At 48.7% G+C, this 25,382-nt stretch overlaps 2 protein-coding genes across 2 annotated transcripts in view; one reads left to right on the forward strand and one right to left on the reverse strand.

Moving 5' to 3' along the window:
- The window catches only part of LOC146356375 (uncharacterized), a 980,383-nt gene that overhangs the window by 146,719 nt on the left and 808,282 nt on the right, over positions 1–25,382 (forward strand). The gene's annotated exons all lie outside the window — the stretch shown is intronic.
- On the reverse strand, positions 21,029–24,983 carry LOC146356377 (uncharacterized). Its single transcript, XM_084840344.1, has 3 exons — positions 24,803–24,983; positions 21,304–21,534; positions 21,029–21,201 (listed from the first exon to the last, which is right to left on the reverse strand). Exons 1-3 carry the CDS (start codon positions 24,981–24,983, stop codon positions 21,089–21,091), a joined length of 525 nt encoding a protein of 174 aa, XP_084696470.1. The 3' UTR covers positions 21,029–21,088.

A 25,382-nucleotide genomic window follows, 5' to 3' on the forward strand; every position in this document is an offset into this window, starting at 1 on the left:
TCCCGCCTCGCCCGGCCGAAATTCAGGCCGGGGAGGAGGCTTCCCGCCTCGCCCGGCCACGAACACGAAAGTAAAAAACAAAAAACAACAACGTCCCCTGATAGGCTACGTGACGATTCACGTAGCCTATTACGGCTAGATCTGGAAAGTCAGCCGTGATAGGCTACGTGAATCGTCACGTAGCCTATCACGGGTAACTTTAAAAAAAAAAAAAAGCGCGTACGTGAATGGCGGCCCCCATAGGGAGCCGCCATTCGCGTTCCTTATTTAGTTGCTGTAGTCTACATAAATGTTTACGTAGACTACAGCGAAAATAAGGGCAACGCTATTTGCGTTGCCCTTATTTTCGCCGTAGTCTACGTAAACATTGACATAGACTACAGCGACCAAATAAGGAAGGGGAATGGCGGCTTCCTATGGGGGCCGCCATTCGCGTACGCGCTTTTTTTTTTTTTTAAAGTCACCCGTGATAGGCTACGTGACGATTCACGTAGCCTATCACGTCTGACTTTGCAAATCTTGCCGTGATAGGCTACATGAATCGTCACGTAGCCTATCAGGGGACGTGTTTTTTTTTTTTCTTTCATTGCAATGGCGGGGGCGGCAGCCGGTCGAAAGACCGGCTGCCGCTCCCGCCCCGCTCGAACACCGGACGAACCGCCAGCCGGACCTGCCGCTGGGAGGGACATTCAGGGAAGTTAAGTCCCATCCCGGGGGGTGCGGGGGGTGCGGAGGATTTCTCCCCGAAACTTGTTCGGGGGGCCGAACACGTTGGCGCTCGGCCCCCCGAAGTTTCGGGGAGAAATTCTCCACCATCCCTAGGTGCAGGCAAAAGTACAATATGCCAGCAACCTACGGCCGGCAAACAAATCATGAAGGGATTAGGAGTATGGATGGGCAGAACCCCTACCTTTTGTTCCAGGGGGCTTCCATGGGGGGGGGAGGTGATACATCCCTTCCCTCGGAATTCTCACCAGCCGGTGGCGGCTCTGCTCCACAGCGACTCCATGGAGCCACCAGCTGGCTCTGAAGCGCCAGTGATATGGCCACCATAGCTGTGCTGTATTGCTGGTTCAGGCTGACTCCAGACACAAATGGTGCCCACTACACCATTTGCAGCTGTAAAGCTCTTAGATTAAGTGAAATGCAGCTGTAAATGGAGTCAGGAGTCAGCCTCAGCCAGTGATATGGCACGGCAATGGTGGCCTCATCGCTGGTGCTCCGGAGCCGACAGCAGGGAGGATCCGGACAGGGAGGATTCCGCGAGGAGGCAGAGGTAAGGGATCCTTTCCGCCACAGACTCTGGACGCCGGATTCTTTTGAATCTGCCCTCATTGGAGTCCATGGCAGAGTTCTCTGACATCCCTAATTACGAGACCCTAATTAAGATGAGCCTCCAAGCTCCAGCCAGCTGTACATCCTTGACACCAATGAGGCCACTATGGCTCACCTCAAGTGAGCAGAGAACAGCCCACTGGGCTACACCTTGCTGGAGTTACTAACCTGCTACTCAATGTTTACCCATGAGCTACTGAGCTCATAACAATGAAGTCCTTGAGCACAAGAACTCTGCTGCACTTGCTATACTTATGGATGTATCATTGTGCTTCCATCGCAGTGGCAGAATGATGAAGTTTATAGCTCAGTCTGGAAGCTCTAATGTTTCCCATGTTTCTGAAATTGCTTCTGTGTTGTTCGCTTGGATGGCTTTCCTGTGGCTGATGGTTGTCTGCCTACACTTCTCTTCTGCCATGGACAATTCTAGGTTGCCACGAGTCGCATGCACAAAAGAATCAAGTGATTGATGAACCAGAACAAGGACGTTACAGTGGCATCCCTGGAGTCAACACCAAGAACACTGTTTTTAAGCAAGTTTTAAAAAGATCAAAGCTGTAACACTTGGAATGTTTCAATTAATACAGTTAACCTTAAACCTATATTTACATTTCATTTTTCTCTGCAATCTGTGTTTGTAACTAACCAGTTAGTTGAATATAATTTACTTCTTCCCAAACAAGATGATGCACAGTTCCAATGAGCTCACTGGAAGTACTAATAGGGGGAGATTCTTCTAGAGATGTAAGAAAGTCACTTACCATTTTGTGGATCTGCTTTGCGGTGGGGGGGAGGCACTCCGTCCCTCCCCCCAGAATCCTGCCCGGCCAGCTCCACTCCGTGGGGATTCTGCAAAGCCACCGACTGGCTCCGCCGGCAGCTGGACATCCGGCCACTGGGAAGCAGGGACGCAAATGGCGGTGGCCGTAACCGCTGCCATATGCGTCCCTGTACTTAACCGTGATAGGCTACATAAATATTTACGTAGCCTATCACGGCAAAGTAAAAAAAAACGCATACGTGTTCGCTATTTTTCGCCTTCTAGCCTACGTAAATATTTACGTAGGCTGGAATGGCTAAAAATAGCGAACGCAAATGGCAGCCGCTGTAGCTGCCACCATTTGCATACGCTGCGCCCAGCCGTGGCCGGCCAGGAGACCAGTCGCTGCTGCCGCCCCCGCCACCCCTGCACCCACTGCCGCCACACCTGCTGCCCCCGCCACCACACCTGCTGCCCCTACTGCCGCACCTTCTGCCGCTGCCACCACCATTGCACCTTCCACCGCCGCTGCACCTTCCACCACCACTCCCGCCGCCGCTGCATCTTCCACCGCTGCTCCTGCTGCCGCCCCTGCTGCCCCCACTGCCGCAACTGCCACTGCCACCACCGCACTTTCCGCCTCCGCTGCTGCGCCGCCACACCTGCCACCGAAGCCGCTGCCACATCCGCCGCATCTGGCCCAGGTAAGTGCCGTCCCGGGGGGTTCTGTGGGGCAGCCGGAGGTGGCAGGAGGCCATTCCACCACAGATTCTGGGGGGCCGAATGCCAGTGCATTCAGCCTCACTGGAATCCGTGGCAGAATTCTCCACCATCCCAAGATTCTTCAGTTGTATGGCAACCTCCCTTCGTTCATTGATCACTGGTTATCCTGGCTTATCTAGGACAAGAAGTGCAACTGGGAGGACTGGCAAAGGGAACAGAGTGGAAATCTCCCCTGAAAAGCTTGGTGCATACAATATATCCTGTGCTCCTGAAATCCTGGGTTCAGATTTAGGGCAGGCTGAAAGGACCATGCCTGTGTTACAGTTTAGTTCACCGCCTCCCACCTCTGTCTTCGGCTCAGAATTTGATATCGTTGCAAAGACACTGCAGCCTCTATCTTGCAAGACTTTTCTCACATCTTCTGATTAGCTGGATGTGGTGGTGAAAGGAACAGTTACAAAGGAGGGACAGCAGGAGGGAGGCAGACCCAGAATGATATCGTTGCTGCAGCTGCTGTTGCTCCTGCTTCCTTATGTGGCCGGTCAACTGCAGAAGACAGACTGCCTGACAACTCCGAACAAAGAGCAAGAGTTAGGATCCTATTATTACCGGCCAGGAGACTACCTCATCAGTAGAGTCCTGTCTTCACAGTATTTTATGTGCAATGAACCATACGTTTTCTCTGAGTCCCCTTTAACCAGGGTTGTCACGTAAGTGATGCTGATGATTTAATGCTTCCAAACCCACGCTCCGGTTGTCCCCATTTAGGGCAGACTGTCCATCTTTTCTGGTATCTCTGGTCATCCCTGATAAACCGCTCTCCGGACTTTTCCCACTCTGTCCTTTTTGAAGAAGAATTTGGAGCTTCATTAAAGGGAAGGCACCATTTAGTTCAGTATGCTCACATATGACTGGATCCATGGGGTTCCCTTGCATTGTTTCAGCCAAAAGAACCAGCAGCCTCTTTGCTTTTCAACCCTATGATAAGACACAGGCTGGAGCTGGGGAGGTTCTTTCTTGGGAGTGGTCCAAATGTAAATGTCTGCACAGAGGTTCCCTCTCCAGAATAATTACAGGGAGTAGTAAAGGAGGGGGGTTTGCATCAAACTCTAAACCATGCCCCGTTTGTGAAGGTGACAGTTGTGCCACCCCCTGTTGAGATGGGAAGTCCTGCCTAGCCAGAAGCCCCATGGATGTGATCAGCTGACCTGGCCATATGACCTTCAGGGTCACCTGATGGGGGTTATGTGACCCCTCTATGAACTTGCCATGCCACCGTGGACCCATAGGAATTGGTTTTAGAGCCCTGGGGGACACAGGCAAGGAAATTGCCCATGGTGCCATTTCCAAGCCATGCCCAGATTGGCTCGGTGGGGTCATGTGACCCCTCTACAAACTCGCCATGCCACCGTGGACCCATAGGAATTGGTTTTAGAGCCCTAGCGGGTACAGGCATGGAAATGGCCCACAGGGCCTTTTCCAAGCTGCACCTGGATTGGTCCTGTGGGGTGATGTGACCCCTCTATGAACTCATCAGGCTGCCATGGACCAATAGGAGTTGGTATTAGAGCCCTAGCGGGTACGGGTGCAAAGATGGCCCGTGGGGCCTTTTCCAATCCATGCCCAGATTGGTCCTGTGGGGTCATGTGACCCCTCTACAAACTCGCCAAGCCACCACAGCCCAATAGGAAGAGGTCTTAGAGCCTAGCCCTGTAAGGTCATGCCCTGCAACCCCATTGACCAATAGGGACAGCCTTGCCCCGAGGAAAACTGCCTTTTATCATGCCCAGACACGTTTTCTGCACAGAGAACATGCCCTGGCCAACAGTGATTAAGGGACCTTCCAGTTTTATTCATCCCCCTGTACCCTTGTGCATTCAGCCCAGAAAGTTGGAAACTTCACCTATGACACCTGGAGTCATAAACAGTAAACCAGGGAAGGGAGCTGTTGTCACAGCAACTGTAACAGAGAGCTTACCTTTAGCTGTATTTCCCATGGGGCAAAGAACTTTTCCTGAAACCAAGTTACATGCCGCTTTGAGTATGGATAGCACCGAGGTGAAGCCTGTTGAAGACATGGATGGCGGGGTGCTTATGAAAATAGCCACCTCACCTTTTGAGAAAATGGAGCTGGGGGATCCTGACACAGACTGGTCTACTTACTGCACTGCCCTTGATGATCCGGAAGAGGAGATGGAAGTTGTGGCAGAAAAAGGAGGCACACTGGTAAGTGTTTATTTCTGAGATTTGTTCTTAATAGTATTTAGAGAGCAATTCCAGGGTGGGGTACATGCTGCTGACTCTAAGCTTTTCATTGCATTACACAGGAACATGGAATGTGTGGTGATATCAAGAACCTGAACATCGAGAGTTCACCGACAGTCAACATTTCCTGCCTGTCATGTATTTCCCCAGACAACGTTCATAGAAAGATAATGCTTTCTGTGGTGTTTGTTTCTTTTGCACCAATAAAAATGCTTTGTAGTAACCCTAAGCGTCCATTCTTGTGTTAACCTACAAAATGTCAGAGCATGAAGAAATCCTAAAGAAGATTTATTATAACCCTGGTGAAGTTGGGAGTTTGGGTGGAGTGAATCCCTTATTTCAGGAGGCAAAGAAACAGAGCAAAATGCTGGTCAGAAGAGAGGTTATCAAGTGGATTTCAGATCAGGAGGCTTACACACTGTATAAACCAGCAAGGATCCATTTTAAATGAAATAGGACCATAGTGTCTGCCGTGGATGCACAATGGCAAGGTGATTTAGTCGACATGAAGCAATTTTCTCAATACAACAACGGTTACAAGTATATTTTAACTGTGATAGACAGTCTGTCTAAATATGCATGGGCTTGCTCTCTAAAAGGCAAAATGGGCAGGGAGGTGTCTGGAGCTTTTAAAGCAGTTTTCACACAAGATGGAAGGCAGTGTATCAAAATACAGATGGACAAAGGAACGGAGTTCCTAAACAAGGATGTGGGTCGTCTATTCAAAAAACATGGGGTAAACCATTTTGTTTCCAATAATGAGGTCAAAGCTGGGGTTGTTGAGAGGTTCAACAGGACTTTAAAAACAAAAATGTGGAGGTATTTCTAAGGATGGACGAACGTCCCTTACCTGGTCCCGCAGCTGTTTTCGGTGTGGGGGGGAGGTGCTTCAGTTCTCCCCTCAAAATTCTTGGTGGGGGGGAGGCTCCCTGCCCCTCCCAGCCAAAATTCAGGCCAGAGGGGAGGCGCCCCATCCCTCACCACCGAAATTCTGGCCGGGGGGGAGCGCTCCATCTCCCCGGCTGCGAAATAAAAAAGTTATGAAAAAAAAACCCACCATGGATCCTCCCTGGGATGAGACTTACCTGGGGCAGATGTTCCAGATGGCAGTGGCTCCAGCGGCAGCTGCGGCAGCAGTGGCTACGGCAGCTGGTCTTCCGACTGGTTGCCACCGCTGCCATTTGCAGGCTGGTCTTTTTTTTTTTTTTTTTACATAGACATGAGAGGCTATGGAAAGACATACGTAGCCTATCATGTCTGGGTTAAAAACAAAAAACGCGTATGCAAAAGGCGGCAAATACAGCGGCCGCCATTTGCGTTCCTTATTTTTCGCCATCTTAGTCTACATAAATATTTATGTAGACTATTACAGTGGAAATAAAGGCCAACACAAATAGCACCCACTACGCTATTTGCGTTCCCCTTTATTTTCACCGTAATAGTCTACATAAATATTTACGTAGACTAAGACGGTGAAAAATAAAGAAAGGAAATGGTGGTCGCTGTAGCCACTGCCATTTGCGTACCCTTTTTTTTTTTAACCCAGACGTAGCCTATCACGGTTGAATACAGGGACACTAACGGCGTTGGCTACGGCAGCTGCCATTTGCATCCCTGCTACCCAGCGACTGGATGTCCAGCTGCTGGTGGAGCCAGCCAGCGGCTCCGCGGAATCTCTGTGGAGCAGAGCTGGCCAGGCAGGACTCCGGGGGGAGGGATGGAACGCCTCCCCCCCACCGCAAAGCAGATCCATGAAACGGTAATTAACTTTCGTACATCCCTAATCCCAGGTATTTTAAAGTTAAAATGGTCATCCTAAAAACATATGGGGAACCTACCCTGTATAGGGTATATTATAGGGCCCAGGCCAGAAATGCATTGCCAGGATTCCATGGCGCCCCTGTTATGTACAGGGCAGGGATTGGCAGGATTTTCAGGATCCTTTTCCAAAAAGCAGTTCCCCTTTTTAGAAGAGGCTTGGACATCATCAAGCCCCACACAAAGGCTGCTGCACGTAATATTGCTAAAGATGTGGCTGGTCACGTTACTCAAGCAGTTCTGAATAGAGTGGACAATCCACTTTCTCAAGAGGGGTCAGGCCTAATGTATATTAAAAGGAAAGGAGCAGAAAAAGAAAAGCATCATGGGTGAGATTGATTGGACCACCTCACCCCCTTAAAAGAAAAGTTGTGAGAGGAAAGAGATGTCAGAAGCTACGTGTTGTAAGAAAGAAGAGACATCCAGCTGTGTCAAAAAGAGATATATTTTAGACTCAGTCATGGCTTTTATCCACTGTGGCTCTGAAGAATGCACTAAATCTGAATTGGATCTATCAGCATTGGTCCTATGCAGACCAGTATTGAGAGAAGTTTGTTTATCGAATTACCCCCCTTGTCAGCCCTGACAGAATCTGCACCCCTAGAATTCTTCATCGCAGGAAATGGTGAAAATTATATGGATCTAAATAACACCTTGCTCTATGTATGCTGCAAAATTATCAATGAAGATGGAAGCAACATTGCTGCAGATGCGGCAGTAGGCCTGGTGAATTACCCCATAACATCCATTTTTAGTCAACTGGATGTAACGGTGGGGGATCAACTTATATGTCAGAGTAATAATTCTTACCCTTCTCATGCTTTCATTGAATCTGCACTGAACTATAGTGAGGATACTCTAGCAACACAATTCTCAGCAGGCCTATTTTACAAAGATACAGCTGGGGAACACGAATCTGCGGGTCTGGACCAAAACAATCAAGGCTTCATTAAAAGAGCAAACCTAACAGCTCAAAGCTGAAAAATAGAGCTATTGGGACATCTTCACACTGATCTGTTTTTTCAGGAAAAACTGCTGTTAAATGGAGCTGATGTGAAAATTAAACTTACATGCAGCAAAGATGCTTTCTGCTTAATGACAGAAAGTGCAGGAAGACGTTACAGACTGCAAATTTTGTCAGCCTCCCTTTTTGTGAAAAAAGTGAGGGTGGCCCCTGGCGTTCGCTTAGGCCATGCAGAGGTTCTGTTGACAGACAACGCCAAATACCTCGTGGATCATTTACGTAGCCTATCACAGCTGACTTTGGAAATCTAGCCGTGATAGGCTACGTAAATTGTTACGTAGCCTATCACATTTTTTTTTTACTTTATTTTGTTATGGCGGCGGTGGCAGCTGGTTGGAAGACTGGCCGCCGCCCCCACCCCTGCTGAAACGCTGCCGAAATGCCACCGGGACCCGCCGCTGAGAGGGACATTCGAGGGAGGTAAGTCCCATCCGGGGGGGGGGGGCGGAGAATTTCACCGCCAATTCTGGGGGGCCGAATGCATTGGCATTCAGCCTCCCCAAGATTCGTGCAGAAATTCCCTGCCATCCCTACCTGGAGAACACTGGCTGGCCATCTACTTGACAGAGGATACAAGTAAAAGAGTTTTTTTATTCCTATGGGCACCCACCCAACCACCGCCTCTTCCCTAAAACCATCATGAATTTTTTAATAGAAAATGCCAGAAAGACTGTGTTTTAACCCCAGCAACTCCAAGCCGATGAGTCTGTGGTTTGTGGCTACCATTGTCTTTTTTTCCTGTAGCAGTATTGTAAAGGCCTAACATTTAAACAGATTCAAGAACTGTATTCTCACAATTTAGAAAGAAATGATCAAATGGTGGAACATGTTGTGAAAAACAAGAAGAACATGTCCATGTATGCCTTAGACATGTTTCAGCATGCCCAATACTGTAGATCATGCCATGATTTTCATAGCCACATTTCCCAATAAAGCACCTCTATTGGGGTTTTTAAAACAAAGAATTTCTTGTCTGTATGTTTTCTAACTATTTACCCTGTTCTCACAATTTAGAAAGAAATGATCAAATGGTGGATCATTTTATAAAAAACAAGAAGAACATGCCCAGGCATGCCTTAGACATGTTCCAGCTTGCCCAGGCATGCCTGAGACATGTTCAAACTTGCCAATGCTGTAGATCATACCGTGATTTTCATAGCTGCATTTCCCAATAAAGCATACTCTACTGGGGTTTTGAAAACAAAGGATTTCTTATCTTTATGTTTTCTAACCATTTACCCTTAAAGTAGACAGGCACGGCGCAGATTACTTTAAGTAAGTTTTTATAAATACTAAACCACAAAAGGTTACTTCATCAGCTGAACCAGGTAGGAGCATCAGAACGCTTTTGTTTTTTAGCACTCGTAGAGGTGTGCAACAACACTGGCGTCACACCTTTGGGGTTCTTTCGGTAGTCCAAGGTTTCTCTATGGGTAGGATTACGCACTACAGATGCTGGGACATTTAGTTCAGCCAGAGCACTCATAAAAACATCCCATCCTTTGGGGGCACACTTGGTTTTCAGGATCTGTGGAATCTCTTCACCTAATCCAGAATATTGGAATATTGGCTGTACCTTAGTAGTATAAGGTACAGCCACCCCCTTGTACACAAAGGCTCCTTTCTCAACCCACGAAGAAACATCTCTGTTTTGTTGCATTTTCATCAATAGGAGCCTTGCATTGTTCTTATATCTAGCAGGAAGACTGTCCAATACTTCTTGGAAGACATTGTCAGAGATTACTGACACTTCCACAGAGGCTTGTTGTGGCTGAGGTAGAAACAGGTTTAGGTTTTCTTTCTCCACCTCCCTAGGGATGTCAGAGAATTCCACCATGGATCTCAGGGAGAACGAATGCCAGCGCATTCAGCCCCCCAAAAGCAGTGGCAGAACAGTCTGCCCCCCCGGGATGGGACTTCCCTTGGGCGGATCTTCCTGGTGGCAGCAGCAGCTCTGGCGGTGGCACCGGCGGCAGCCCCGGCAGTGGTGCGGCAGCAGCGGCTGCAGCGGCTGGTCTTCTGACCAGCTGCCGCTGCTGCCATTTCCAGTTAAAACAAACAAACAAACAAGATAGGCTACATAAAGATTTACATAGCCTATCATGGCTAGATTTTTTTAAAAATGCTGTGATAGGCTACGTAAATGTTTCTAGGGTTGTCGGAGAATTTCTCCACAAATCTCTGGGAGGCCGAATGCGAACGCATTCGGCCCCCCGAAAGTGGTGGGGACATTCTCCAACACCACCCCGCCCCCCCGGGATAGGACTTACCTCGTGCAAAAGTCCATCGCGGCAGCAGGTCCTGGTGGCGTTGCGGCGGCGTTGCGGCGGCCGGTCATTTCCAAGTAAAGTGTAAAAAAAAAAAAAGTGACAGGCTTCGTAAAGATTTATGTAGCCTATCATGGCTAGATTTTCAAAGTCAGCCGTGATAGGCTACGTAAATCTTTGACTTGGAGAAAAAAAAAAGCGCGTATGCAAATAGCGTTGCCCTTATTTTCGCTGTAGTCTACGTAAATCTTTACGTAGACTACCCGTGCCCAAATAAGGAACGCAAATGGCGGCGCCCATGCATACACACTTTTTTTTTTTCAAAGTCAGACGTGATAGGCTACGTAAAGATTTACGTAGCCTATCACGGCTGACTTTGAAAATGTAGCCGTGATAGGCTACGTAAATCTTTATGTAGCCTATCATGTCTTTTTTTTTTTTAACACTTTACTTTTTTCTTTTGTGGCCGGGGAGGCGGGACGCTCCCCCCTGGCCAGAATTTTGGCGGGGAGGGATGGGGCGCCTCCCCCCAGGCCAGAATTTCGGGGGGAAAACCGGAGCACCTCCCCCCCTGAAAACAGCTGCGGGACCAGGTAAGGGACTTTTGTCCATCCTTAATGTTTACGTAGCCTATCACGGCTGATTTAAAAGAAAAAAACACATGTACGCAAATGGTGGCACCCATGGGCGCCGCCATTTTCATTCCTTTTTTTGGCACATCTAAGTCTATGTAAACAATTACATAGACTAAGATGGCAAAAATAAGGGGAACGCAAATAGCGTAGATGCTACGCTATTTGTGTTCCCCTTATTTTCGCCGTCTTAGTCTATGTAAATGTTTACGTAGACTAAGACGTGCCAAAATAAGGAACACAAATGGCGGCGCCCATGGGCGCCGCCATTTGTGTACGCGCGTTTTTTTTCTTTTAAATCAGCCATGATAGGCTACGTAAACATTTACGTAGCCTATCATGGCTAACTGCAGGGACGCAAATGGTGGCAGCTATGGCTGCCGCCATTTGCATCCCTGCTAGCCAGTGGCCAGATTTCTGACCACTGGTGGAGCCGGCCAGTGGCTCTGCAGAATCGCTGCGGAGCGGAGCTGGCCGGCCAGGATTTGGGGGGGAGGAACGGAGCGCCTCCATCCCCCAGCCAGAATTTTGGGGGGAGGGACGGAGTGCCTCCCCCCCACCACGAATGTCACCCTTCAAAAAGGTAAGTGACTTTCGTACATCCCTACACGTCCCTCTGTCTTACATGGGTCAGATATTTTTCAAGCAAAGGAGCATAACATTTAACTTTTTCATGTTCTGTGAATTCGCTCCTGTGGAGAATTCCCTGCATCTCAGTATCTAGTGAGCTGATTCCTGAAGTTCTGATGTTTTCCTCCTTAGGAGATGGCCCCTTTAATTTTTCCAGCTGGTGGCTAGTGACCAAATACATATTTTCAGCATACTCCATCACTGATTGGCTAAAAACCCAGTGAGCAGGGGGACTGCAAAACTCAGTAACGGTCCAAGAAACCCACCAGATTGTCTCACCAGACGCTTCTTTCTTCTCAGAGAGACTTTCTTGTTACTCAAGCTTTTAATAAGGTTACGTTTTTTTCTCAATATTCGTACCTGTTGGGGAGATAGAGGAATGTTGCCTTTTAAAGTATTGAGTGCTATTTCTGAGACGGCCGCAATGAGATCATCAGATGCTGCACATAAAATGGCTTTCCTCTGGTGTGGCAGTGCCTTAATAAGAATTTTTAAGAGTGCCAAATTTCTCTTTACACGGTTACATGTTGCCTTGCAGAGGAGCTGGGCATCAACAGATGGGCTAGCACTGAAGGCGAAGGCTTTTGTAACAAGCTGGAGCTTTTTTCATGGTGTACACTACAGGCCAGTCTGGCGTAAAAAGACCTGTTCTTAACCTGTAAGTTTCTGGGGTAGATGCATTTAAATCTACCACCAGATAACCATAAGGTTTGCTTGTAGAATCTGCAAATGCCTCCATGAAGAATTGACTGTTTTGTGGGTACATTTGATGAGCTAAAATCGCAACTTGTAATTTATCCCTGGGTTTTTAAATAGCACCATATATTTGCATTTAGGCTAATAGTGTGGTTGCTTTTTCCCTTGAAGAAAATATTCTGCGTGATGAAAAAAATACTCAAGTTCCTGTGGTGTACATGTGTCAGGCAGGTTTGTCCTCTGGCCAAATTTCCCCCACCGAGAATTTAAAAATAATTTTGCAATTTGCCGTTTTGCGGGGTTCATGGCAATCTCATCAGGGCGCAATGCCACCCATTCATTTTGGAGATAATCAGCGATATATCACTATTTGTCTTCTGTGCTGACACACCAGTGTGGGTACCCTGAAGGCTCCTGTTTTTGGCGAAGGTGCATGTCAATGTAATCTGAAAACAAATGGATGATCTGCTTTTTGAAATGCCAGACTTCACAAATTTCCACAACCTTGTAGCCCTTTTCTACAGCTGCATTCAGCTCAACAGTGCACCATGTTCCTAGCAGAGCCCGTTCCTCATCAGAATGTTTACACGTTTCCTGCTGATGTGCTGATGCACAAGCTGCACAAGCTGCACACAGGGCAAACATGAGCTTACCGCCAACCTTGGTAGGGAGGACCAGGAAGAAAAGACCTCAGGGTGGGTAAACTTTAACCTTTGCAATCCCGAAGTAATCTGAGAGTGGTTTAAAGTTCTCATAAATTATTTTGGGGTGAACACAAGGGTATGCTTTATTCTTGTTCACATAGGGATACAGGCTTGTGAAATCATAGTAATGAATCTGTTCCCCATCTTCAGGTTTATAATACAGACAGACCACATTAGTACGCCCCCCAAAGAGAGCGTCTCTAGGTTCTAGAGGGTCTGGAAAATAAGCACCAGCAAGAAAACTCTTGAGGTCCTCATCTGTTTTTAACATATGCCTCCACTCGTGTTCCCATATAGTCCTGACTTCAAACCCCATCAACTTCAGTTCAGCATCCCTTTTTTCTGTGGAGTTGTACAAGAATTCATACATTTTACCCTGCAGGGAATTCTTATCCTCCGGAGAATAACACACTACACAGCCATGCCAAAAGCAGCTGTGAAATTCAAAGGCTGTCTTCTTATTATCTATGACCGCATAGCCATCTAGAAAATAAGGGCCAGCTTTGAATTCCCCACCCTTTAAGGCATACTGAATCTGAATCTTTTCTTTATGCTCTATGTAGCTCACCCACCGAATTGCAGGGGTAGAAAACGGTTTACACTGCTGGTGATAATTATCTGGTGGGGATATGGCAATGGTGTACTCCGCCAGAAACTTAAGCCTATACATTGCAAAAATGTACTAGCCAGAGTGGGGTATTGGAATGGATCTATTGCTAACCTTTTCTTCACATACTTCTTACCATTCCAAAACACTCTCACTGTCTGCGTCAGATCCATGATAGGGATGTCATAGAAATTCTCTCGAAAGTGAAATGGGCCCGAAATCAACCACATTCGGTTCGCCGAACCCTATTCCAGGATGGGGCGCCCTGGTCTACCTGAACCTGAGCTCATGCGGCACTTTATTTTTTTTTATCTGCCGAAAGTTTTACGATGGTATTTACGAAGTCAACTTCGCAAATTTGGACGAAAGATGGCGAAAGGGATTTCACGAAACTATTTAATAAACATGCAGTTTCATTTCCTGCTACGACGCGGCTTTCTTTCACTGGGAGGGACGGGGTCACGAAGTGCACTTAGTCTGCCTGCCCTGAGGCTGAGCTGCATAGCCTCATCTTTTGTTTTATTGTCTGTGTGAGGTCAGGTTCAGGTCAGGTGAGGTCAGGTGAGTGAGATCCCTCCAGGGCACACCCCCACCCCACCAGGAAGATAACGTCATTGAGGGGAGGGAACTCATCGACCATTTATCCCGCGGATTCCCACCTTCAGTTCACATAGGATGGCGGTTGTGCAGCCTCACTTGCTCCAAGCTAGACTCCAGAGTCCAGAGACAGACTAGAACAGGAGCCGCTGCTGCTCCATCCCAGCTGCTTCAAGGAGGGTGTTTCTTTCTCTGCATCCCCACATTCTACGGCACTGCAGTTCAACCTTTTTTCTTTTTTCTTTATTAGAGTGAAGGTATGTTTACTTTACCTGAATGTGCCCCTATGCTTAGTGATTTTGGGGTGAGATGGAGGAGCAGGAGGAACTGGGTGGGAAGGCATCCTGCAAGGACTCCATCCCCCATCCTCCTGGGCTTTCCAGGATTAATCCATGTGCCTGCCTATGTATTTCTGAGTGGGTTGGGGCAAGGGGAACTGGCCTGGGAGGGGGGGGGGAAGCCATGCTCCAGGCACCATTGCTATTACTAGTCTGCAACAAGGCAAGGACTCCATCCCCCATCCTCCTGGGCTTTCCAGGATTAACCCATGTGCCTGCCTATGTATTTCTTTCTGGGGTGGGGGGAGGGGGGAGCTGGATGGATTCCATCCCCCATCCTCCTGTGCTTTCCAGTATTAACCCATGTGGGGGGGAAGCCATACTCCAGGCAGCAGCCATTGTCAGGGTGCAAGGCAAGGATTCCATCCCCCATCCTCCTGGGCTTTCCAGGATTAACCCATGCGCCTGCCTATGTATTTCTTTCTGGGGCGGGGGAAGGGGGGGAGCAGGAAGGATTCCATCCCCCATCCTCCTGGGCTTTCCAGGATTAACCCATGTGCCTGCCTATGTATTTCTTTCTGGGGAGGGGGGAGGGGGGAGCTGGAAGGATTCCATCCCCCATCCTCCTGGGCTTTCCAGGATTAACCCATGTGGGGGGGAAGCCATGCTCCAGGCAGCAGCCATTGCCAGGGTGCAAGCAAGGATTCCATCTCCCATCCTCCTGGGCTTTCCAGAATTAACCCATGTGCCTGCCTATGAATTTCTTTCTGGGGTGGGGGGAGGGGGGACTGGCCTGGGAGGGGGGGGAGCCATGCTCCAGGCGCCATTGCTATTGCTAGTCTGCAACAAGGCAAGGACTCCATCCCCCATCCTCCTGGGCTTTCCAGGATTAACCCATGTGCCTGCCTATGTGTTTCTTTCTGGGGCGGGAGGAGCTGGAAGGACTCCATCCCCCATCCTCCTGGGCTTTCCAGGATTAATCCATGTGCCTGCCTATGTATTTCTGAGTGGGTTGGGGCGGGGGGGGGAACTGGAAGGATTCCATCCCCCATCCTCCTGGGCATGGATGGACCACATCCTCCATCCTGGGCTTTTGAGCCTAGTCTGCTGTACAATATGCCCCTATTTAGTTAGCACTGAATGGCTGGATTGGAGGGTAACTACTTCTACACTGTACTATATCTGCGATTGTAGGCTGTTCACATGATTTCAGCTTTGCCACATGCATTTATGTCTCCTTCTGCCCAGAGACATGAACATGGAGAAAAGAGGAACCCGTGGTCAATCCAGCACTCAAAAGAGGCGTGGACGCCCGGCGAGAACATACACCGCTGAGGTTGCATTTCAGCAGTATTTTAATAATGAGATGGAAGTGGAGGAAGCCCAAGGTGTGACCAGCAGCGACAGCGGCCCCAGCCCCAGTCCACCCCGCACCCATAAGTAGCGCACACCACCAATTTCTGCTACAGAAAGTGACACAGGCACAACCAGCCACAACTCCAGAGGAAGAGGAAGAAAGTTCTTGGATGGTGAGCGGAAGGGCAGTGTCTCCAAACCCAAAGCGGATGAAAATGTTCCCAAGGAGACTCTGCAGCAGCAGGATGAAAGTCAAGATATCTACCTCATTCCAAAGGATGAATCTGGTAAGACTCTGTCATCACAAGTGCTTGTGAATATCTGGATACAAATAAATATCTTTGAATATTTGAATAGTCCCTACATTAGCCTTCTGCAACCTGCAGCCTTCCATATGTTTTGGGCTACAACTCCCAGCATTATTGACCATTGGTCATGCCGGCTGGGCCTGATGGGAGTTGAAGTCCAAAACCTTTGGAGGGGAGCATTTGGGGAAGGGATCTTCTTCTTCAACACAACAAAACATACACAACTGTTTTACATTCATTCATATTCATTGCTGTGAACATATTTCATATTATTTAAAAGTTACATGGTGCTCCAGTACTAAAGAAAACCCCAAGTCTTTAAAAGAACTGCAATACTTTCTCAAACAATACACCTTTTCGGTGGGAAAACACTTCAGTGATTTGTGCTCGCTTGTTTCCAAAGCCATTCATCATAGTTTGCTGTCTTGTTTGGGCTTGATCTCTTTTAACTAGAGCTGCAATGTGAATTGATTAAGCAATTACATTTCTGAGGATGGTTTTTAAAATGTTGCAAAAATCTGAGTCAGAGACTTATTTAGTCTCTTTAGTCTGACCCCCGATATGGCTACTACAAAAAGAGGGCCTGACTAATCAGGCACTGCTCCTGGGGGACCACAAATGCACCCTGGAAAAAGGCAGTGGGATTCGCCAAGTATGTGCTCAGGTCAGGACCAGCCCTATCGTTAGGGAGAAGCGAGGTGTTGTGGCACAGAACTGGGGGTGCTCCTCAGACTGCCTTGCAGCTCCTCAGCCAGCCTGTTGTCCTCTGGTGTGGTGGAAGAGGCTCTCCCATTGTCACTGTTCAAGTAAGATTCAGCTATCGCCCTATGTAGGATGGAGGGGTGCCATTTTACCCTTTGCCTCAGGAAGCAAAACGCTTCGGGCCAGCCCTGTGGGTGATGAGTCCCACACAATGATATAATAGAGCTGATGAAAGGAGTGGACCTTGCAAGGGAGCCAGATATCTCCTCCCCCATGCTTTTCAGACTTTCACCTGTGAGGACACGTTTAGATAACTCTCGTTGAGTTTCCAAGTCTGTACAGTACATTTTTTTTGCACCTAATGTGTTTTCTCAGTGCTCGGTAGTGCAGGAGTAGCTTACAACTGCACCTTGTGTCATGTGGATTGATTGCGAGTCCTCCAAGCTATGTTTCATAGATTGCTACAACTACACAGTTTTATTCTCTTGGCTATTACTCATGTGTAAAAGTCACATTTCTCATGAAACTCTGCTTCTATCTATTTTGAATCTTTACAGAGACGCCCACAACCGTCCTCCCTGCATCCGACAGCGGAAGTGGGACAGGTGAACCAGGTCCACAGCTGCCTGCTGATGATCACCTCGTGGGCGGCGGCTCAGGTGATTTTGAAAAAAAGGCCGGAGGACTTAGCGTCATCAGTGATCCGGACAGCGAAGATGATGAGGAGCTCTTCTAGATCAATGATGTCCCTGCTGAGACTGGGTCTGACTCTGTTCTCCACTTCCAGCCTTCTGGGTTCTGTGGGAGCAATCCCAAACCTCAGGAACAAACGTCCCCTGCTAAGCACTGGTCAGCACCATCAACAACACCATCAACAACACCATCCACAGATGAGTGGAAACATGCAGCTCCAGATGCCACCTCATCTGGAACCGAAACCGCCATTTCCCAAAGAAGAAATGGTGGTGGCAGGGTGAGCTCCTATGTGTGGCGCTTCTTCAAATATGCAGAGAACGACCGCTATATCGTGATGTGTGATATTTGTAGACACCGTGTGTGGCTAGGAAAAGAAGGGGGCTGTCCACAAGTGGGCATGTCTGCCATGAGGCGACACATGGAAGTGCATCATCCACTTCTTGTGCCCAAAGATAGCAATGGGAAGCCACAACCATCCAAAAAGAACAGTACCGCCTTTGCCTCATCTTCCAAAGACCTCACGCAAAGTGGGAAGGGCACAGAAGGCAGCTTCGCTAAGAGGCAGGTCTCACTGGAGAAACGCCTTGTGCTGACACAGAAATTACCCTCTGACAGTGCCCAGGCACGACTGTGGACCCACCTCCTGACAGTGGCCATTGCAGCACGTATGCTTCCCTTCTCCCTGGTGGAAGATGAAGACTTTTTGACCTTACTTAAGAGCATCTGCCCTCGGTGGGATGTCCCCTCTCGTCACTACATTAGTGGCTTAGCCATTCCAGCCCTGGCTTCTGCAATCAGACGGGTGCTCCAACAGGATTTGAAATGTGCAGTTGGAGGAAGTGTACATTTAATGAGTGACACATGGACAAGTAACCAAACAGAGTCTTATCTGTGTGTCACCGCGCAATGGGTATCCATCAGTGCAAGCAGCTGACTGAGTCGTAGAACAGCGACCTTGTCCCTCACAATGCTCTCAGGGACACACACAGCGGAAAACATCAGCAGCAGCATCAGTGGTGTTGTTCAGTCCTGGTTGGCCCCCTTAAATCTTACAGTGGGCTGTGTAGCAACAGACAATGCCTCAAACTACCTAAAAGCAGCCCGCATTGCACGGCTAAACCACGTTCCGTGCATTGCGCACTGCTTGAACCTTGTGGTGCGTTCTGGATTGAGCAATGCCTCCCCTAAAATTGGCAAGCTACTTAAGGCGGCCCGATCCATTTGCACCCACTTCAGGCAGTCCTGCTCAGCAATGGAGGCAATCGGCGCCATCCAACGTAGCCGTGGGCTTCCAGAACACAAATTCACTTTGGATGTGTCCACACGCTGGAACAGCACATTGCATATGCTTCAGAGACTCTGTGAGCAGAGACCAGCTATAAATGACTACATCACTGAGAAGCAACACCACTCCAAAATTTTGTCACACCACATCAGTGGCTCTGGATGCAAGACCTGGTGGACATTTTAAAAATTTTTGATGAATGCACAGCGGTACTGAGTGCAGACTATGCCACACTGGGCCAAGTGCTACCTGTGCTGAGGATCATAAAGGGGGTGCTGAGAAAATGCCATTCTGAGATTTGTGAGCACACCAGTGCTAGAGGCAGTCAATTATTCCCCAATCCTGCAGTTAGGCTTGCAGAATTCCTTCTGCAGGAGCTGGGCAACAACAAACACATAACTTCAATCAGGGGGGACATGAAATACGTTGCTGCTGCATTCCTTGAACCACGGTTCAGGGATAGCTCAACAAGTGCGGAGCCTCCAAACGACAACCCTGACTTCCAAAGTGTAAAAAAGTATTTGACTGAGAAAGTCATGGAGTGCTTCCAGAGAGATGGGCTGGATGAGAAGGAGCTGGGTGAGGCTAGTAGGACCACTACCTCCCCTGAAGACAATATCTGCAGCAGTAGCACCATCACCAGCAGGAGGGGCAATGATGACGCCACAGCAGCTGCACCACCAACAGAGTCAGACACAGGGGCATCTTGTCTCAAGTTCAGCTTTTACTCCTCAATGGCAGTGGAGCTTGGTGTAAGTGGGCACAGGCAGGGGGAATGTGCCAAAGCAGCCAGGAAAGCATCAGCCTATGATGTGGCTGTCCGGGAACTTGAAGGTTATTCAAGAGAGAGTTTCTCGGGAACACAGATCAGCCCAGAGAGTGATCCTCTCCTATACTGGGATACAAAACGTGGCATTTGGCCACATCTGACCAAAGTCGCCATTTGGCATCTATCTTGCCCTCCCTCGAGTGTGGCCTCTGAAAGGCTTTTCTCCACCACTGGCAACATTGTCACCGCCCACCGAAGCAGACTCACGCCACAACATGTCTCCACCCTCGCCTTCATACGCTCCAACAGGGGATGGATTCCCAAGGAGCACCTCCCCCCCCACCAGCTGTCAGCAGCAGAGTAGAGCAGTCATCAAGTGACGAGGAGGACCCCTGGGATGATGGCACTGCTGCTAGTGTGAGCCAGAGTTCTGAGGGACAATGAGGCAGAATGATACAACTTGTGAGTGGTCACACTGAGGTGTCCCTCAGAACTTTGTCCAAACCTGCAGTCCCTGTCTGGCCTGGGCAGAGCCCAAAGCACTGGCGATATGTGGCGGAGCTTTATAATACCTCACATGCAGAATCCAGTTGCGTTACCCGACTGTGTGTGGCAGACTATGCAACAGCGTACATCCCTACTACACACACACACACACACACACACACACACAGAGTTCTCTATGCATCCCAGTGTACTCCGCTATCGACTGTATATGTGTGTCTTTACCCCTCTGAATGTTAGTATGATTCTGATTCCCCAGATGTATGTATAGTTTTATTTCTCTTGATGTTGATGTGTGCTTTTAATTCATTTAAAATTCTTTCATAAATCACGGAATTGCTTTCAAAGACCTTGTTGTGGTCTCTCCCTGGACTCCCTCAGCTTTTGGGTTTTCCTAAGCACCGAGAGCTCTATGTGAAAAGATCCCTCTGGTATGCGTCCAGTTTACATGTATGCGATATGCACCTACACGTAAAACAAAGCATACTTCATAGAATCGTAGAGCCACAGAATCATAGGGTTGGAAGGGGCCTACAAAGCCATTGAGTCCAACCCCCTGCTCAATGCAGGTATCCAAGTCAGTGTGGTGTAGTGGCAAGAGTGCTGGACTGGGAGCCGGGAGATCTGGGTTCTAGTCCCCACTTGGCCATGGAAGCTCACTGGGTGACTTTGGGCCAGTCACACACTCTCAGCCCAACCTACCTCACAGGGTTGTTGTTGTGAGGATAAAATGGAGAGGAGGAGGATAATGTAAGCCGCCTTGGGTTCCTTGCAAGAGGAAAAGAGGTGGGATATAAATGCAATAATAAATGCAATAATAAAGTCAGAGCATCCCTGGCAGATGGCTGTCCAGCCTCATCTTGAATGCATTCATTCATAACATCAGGGATGCAGACTGGCCATCTCCCTATGAGGGAAGCTTACAGCAGCTGTTCTTGTTTGGCTGGGATTTTGGGGAGGCATTCTTGTTGCGGTTAACAGTAAGCAAACACAGAGATCATTGTGTACAATGATCTAGATTTAAGAAATTATATCTGTGGACTTGAACCAAGGAATTGTAACCTTTTTTTTTAAAAGAACTTTATATACAAACAGAACAGATCAAAACAAAACACAGAAACAATTCAACAATTCAACAATTCAAAAACAACGTTGGGCTGGCTGGCTGTGGCTGCAGGCCTCGGCTCGTAGGAGGAGGATGGCTTTCCCGCTCCAGGGCCTCCACCCTTCTTTGAAGGTCGTCACCTGTGTGTAGAAAGAAAGAGAAGAATAAAGCACAATGGTAATATGCATCTTGCAGGCAGAGTTGTTAGCTCAGGTCAGGTGCCATTCTGAAGTACTACTTACAGGTCCTCCTGAGCATCCGGACGTCTCTTATCAGACGCGTCAGGATCACAAGAGAAGGGGCTTCATCTGTGGAAGAAGGGTGGCCTTCCTCCACAGATGCTGCTCCTCTTGCTGCTGGCTCTTCCTCGTCCTCTTCCTCCTCCTCCTCTTCCTCCTCCTCCTCCTCCTCCTCTGTCCTCTCCCTCTCCGTGGCCCTCAGTGCCTCCTCCACCAGCAAGGCACGATGCGCAGCTGTGGGATGTCACAGTAACAGAATGAATGCCTTTATATATGTGGTGAGTGAACAAAACCACAGTCACTGATTGATCTGTCTATCACCATCCCACTACCATAAGGACCACTGATTCTGTCCTCCCACCACAAGGTCTAATGATGAGGGGATAATTAGGGAGGCAGATTATACAGTACTGACAGTTTTGGTGTGATGGGGACTGTTGGACTTCTGTAAACATGCACAGGATTGCACTTCTAGTCACCCCACTTCTACATTTGCAATGCCATGGTATCTATTCATTCTAGTGATGCATTGCATAAATGCCACCTTTTTTCCTAGCGCAAGGAACCCAAGGCGGCTCACATTAGCCTCTTCCTCTCCATTAACGCTGACAACAACAACACTGAGGTAGTAGGCTGGGGCTTTCTGACTGGGCCAAAGTCACCCAGCGAGCTTCCATGGCTGAGTGGACTATACCCAGACCTCCAAGGTCTCAGATGAACACTTGCTCATGAGTTGACTGGAGTGCCAATGTCTTGGTAGAAAGTGGGGTGGGTGGGGTGCAAAAATTCAGCAATCACTACATGAAGAAGGAAGACGACACCGAGAGGCTGGCCCTGTTGCTGCTGGGCTGGTGCCAGTCCCCCTGTGTGCACTGCAGAGACCGGCAGCAGCAGCATTTCCCTGGAAATGGACAGTGTGTCAGTGTGTAATATGAGTTGTAGTAGCCAGGCCCACATAATCCTATGCATGTGGTTGTACAGGGAAAAACAACGCAGTTCCCAGCATCCCTTCTTCAACCAGCCAAAGTAGCCGGAATATGATGGGACCTTTTTCTGTCCAAGTTCAGCAAGCATAGGATTGCAGGCTAAATGTCAGGATTTGTTTGTTTCTCCATGAGAGAGACCACAAAGAGATAGCTTCATTTTTGGTACACATCCTTGTCTTCATATTTAGTTGAGCTTGATGATGGGATAACTATAACTTACCAGCCATATACCTCTGCAAAAATGGGGGCCGGCCTGCTTGGACCCACACTCTGCGGATGCGCCAGTAGTAGGCGGGGGGGGTTGGACAGCGGTGCCCTCCGCTCGGCAGCAGCAATCCCCTCTCTGACGAAGGACTGCTTGAGCGCCTTCCATTTGGACCTGTGCGATAGTGGCTCGCTCGCTCCATCCTCCTCTTTATCTGGGCCCAATAAAGTTTATTGCAGCAGGAGGAGCTGCCAAACAGCACTGCCACCGCCTCACTGTGCTTAATGTTGATGAGGAGGGCCTTGGTCTCCTCATGGTCCCACCTCCTGCCATGCACTGGTGCAGCCATTTTGCAATTTGCACACAAACACACACACCAAGACAGCCACGTGCACAACCACCACTTAACTGCACACACACAGAGACCAAACTGGACAAAAACACCACAATGCACAACTACACACACACACACAGACCAGACAAAACCACAACAATGAACAAACAACAGGAAATCCAATAATAAGCAAGCACCTCCACTAACACACCACCACCACACCACCACAGAACTCCACCCACAAATCCCCATGCAGACGCAAGCGCAAATGCAGACGACATTCAGGAAGTTAGCAGGAAGTTGACGACAGATTTTGCGGAAGTGGAGCTGCAGCCCCGTTTTTTTTTTATTGTGACTGTGTGAGGCGGTTAGGTTAACAACAAGACCAGTAAACGCGAGGATCATTAAGCACAAATACACAGAAATTAATAAAATCCCTGTCCCTGTCCCTGTCCGAGAAAAGAAGACAGCGGGGGAGCGCACAGAAGGCGGGAAAGTGGGAAACATATTTCGGGCAGCAACGACAAAAAATACGTAAATAATTACGAGAATAGTGGAAAAGTTCTGGCCAAGGCAATCCACAATGGCGAGAGTACGGCGGAAGCAACGGGGGGATTCCCCCCTATGGAGGAAATCCGTAAGCAATCACAATGTAATATTTACAATTACGTTGTAATTGTTAATCTTTACGTAGACTACGACGAAAATAAGGGCAACGCAAATAGCGTTGTCCTTATTTTCGCCGTGGTCTACGTAAATCTTTACGTAGACTACAGGGGTCAAATAAGGAACGCAAATGGCATTGTCCTGATTTTCGCCGTAGTCTACGTAAAGATTTACGTAGACTACAGGGGTCAAATAAGGAACAGAAATGGCGGCACCCCATGGGTGCCGCCATTTGCGTACGCGTTTTTTTTTTTTCCCCCAAAGTCACCCGTGATAGGCTACGTAACGATTTACGTAGCCTATCATGGCCACGTGGTCTTCTTTCTTTCTTTCTTTCTTCCTTCCTTCCTTCCTTCCTTCCTTCCTTCCTTCCTTTCTTTTGTAGTTCACGGCAGGGGAGACAGGGCGCTTCTCCCCGGCCTGAATTTTGGCCGGGCGAGGTGGGAAGCCTCCCCCCCTTCGCCTGAACTTCGGGAGGAGAAGCGAAGCGTCTCCCCCCCACCGCGAAAAAAGCTGCGAGACCAGGTAAGTGACTTTCGTACATCCCTAAGACAAACTGGAGAGGGTTCAGAGGAGGGCAACCAAGATGATCAGGGTCTGGAAACAAAGCCCTATGAAGTGAGACTGAAAGAACTGGGCATGTTTAGCCTTGAGAAGAGGAGACTGAAGGGAGATATGATAGTGCTCTTCAAGTACTTGAAAGGTTGTCACAGAGAGGAAGGCCAGGATCTTTGTTCGATCAGCCCATAGTGTAGGACATGGAATAATGGTCTCAAGTGACAGGAAGCCAGATTCCGGCTGAACTTCAGGAAAAACGTCCTGACTGCTAGAGCAATATGACAATGGAACCAATGACTTAGGGAGGTAGTGGGCTTTCCCACACTGTAGGCATTCAAGTCAAGGCTGGACAGCCATCTGTCAGGGATGCTCTTGGACTTGGATTCCTGCATTGAGCAGGGGGTTGGACGTGATTGCCTTTTAGGCCCCTTCCAATCCTACTATTCTATGATTCTATGATTCTATGAACCAGCAAGTCATGTCCGGAGAAAAATACTAAATTGAGGGTACTTCCTGCCCCATTGCAAATTGAGACAGCCCTACGATGTTCATACAAGCAAGGAAGTCCTGAAACAGCCCAGTCAAGTCTGTCTCAGGGTGAATGTTGATGTCTCCTGGAACCATTGTCTTCGGGTTCTCTAACAATATTCTCAGCCAGATCAGTCAGGGATACCATTGGGCAGTAGGGTGGCTGGTAAACCAACAGCATGGCCAAACTGTTTTACCTGCCCAATGTGAGGTATAGATCCTCACATCCTCCTGTGGTGTGGGAGTGGTTCCTGGTGACCAAGATAGTATTCTTAATTACCACAGTTCCTCCCAACCCCGGGTTGATGCTGCAGTGAATACCCAGGTGGGCGAAGCTGGGCCAGATCAGCCTAAAAAAGCTCACCCTCTCAGATTTCAGTGATGCATGCCAGATTGACTCGTTCATCACTAACCAAAGCATGGATCAGTTGGGAACTGGCTTTGAGTAGCAACATCAGTAGGGATGGCGGAGAATTTCTCCCCGAAACTTCGGGGGGCCAAGCGCCAACGTGTTCGGCCCCCCGAACAAGTTTCGGGGAGAAATTCTCTGCCCCCCACACCCCGCACCCCCCCCGGGATGGGACTTACCTTTGCCGAATGTCCCTCCCAGCGGCGGGTCCGGCCGGCGGTTCGGCGGGAGTTCATGTGGGGCGGGAGCGGCAGCCGGTCTTTCGACCAGCTACCGCCGCCACCATTCCAAGAAAAGAAAAACAAACAAAAACGCCCCCATGATAGGCTACGTGACGATTAACGTAGCCTATCACGGCTAGATTTGCAAAGTCAGCCGTGATAGGCTACGTGACGA

The sequence above is a fragment of the Heloderma suspectum genome, chromosome 2 (genome assembly GCF_057233095.1).
Source record: "Heloderma suspectum isolate Gila_16-S chromosome 2, 16-S_ref, whole genome shotgun sequence".
NCBI lineage: Eukaryota > Metazoa > Chordata > Lepidosauria > Squamata > Helodermatidae > Heloderma > Heloderma suspectum.

Coding starts and splice junctions, on each gene's coding strand:
- LOC146356377 (XM_084840344.1), bottom strand. CDS start 24,983: ATGAACGAGTCAATCTGGCATGCATCACTGAAATCTGAGAGGGTGAGC. Junction 21,535..24,802: donor CTCCCACACCACAGGAGGAT/GTGAGGATCTAT, acceptor GACATCCCACAG/CTGCGCATCGTGCCTTGCTG. Junction 21,202..21,303: donor CCGGATGCTCAGGAGGACCT/GTAAGTAGTACT, acceptor TTCTACACACAG/GTGACGACCTTCAAAGAAGG.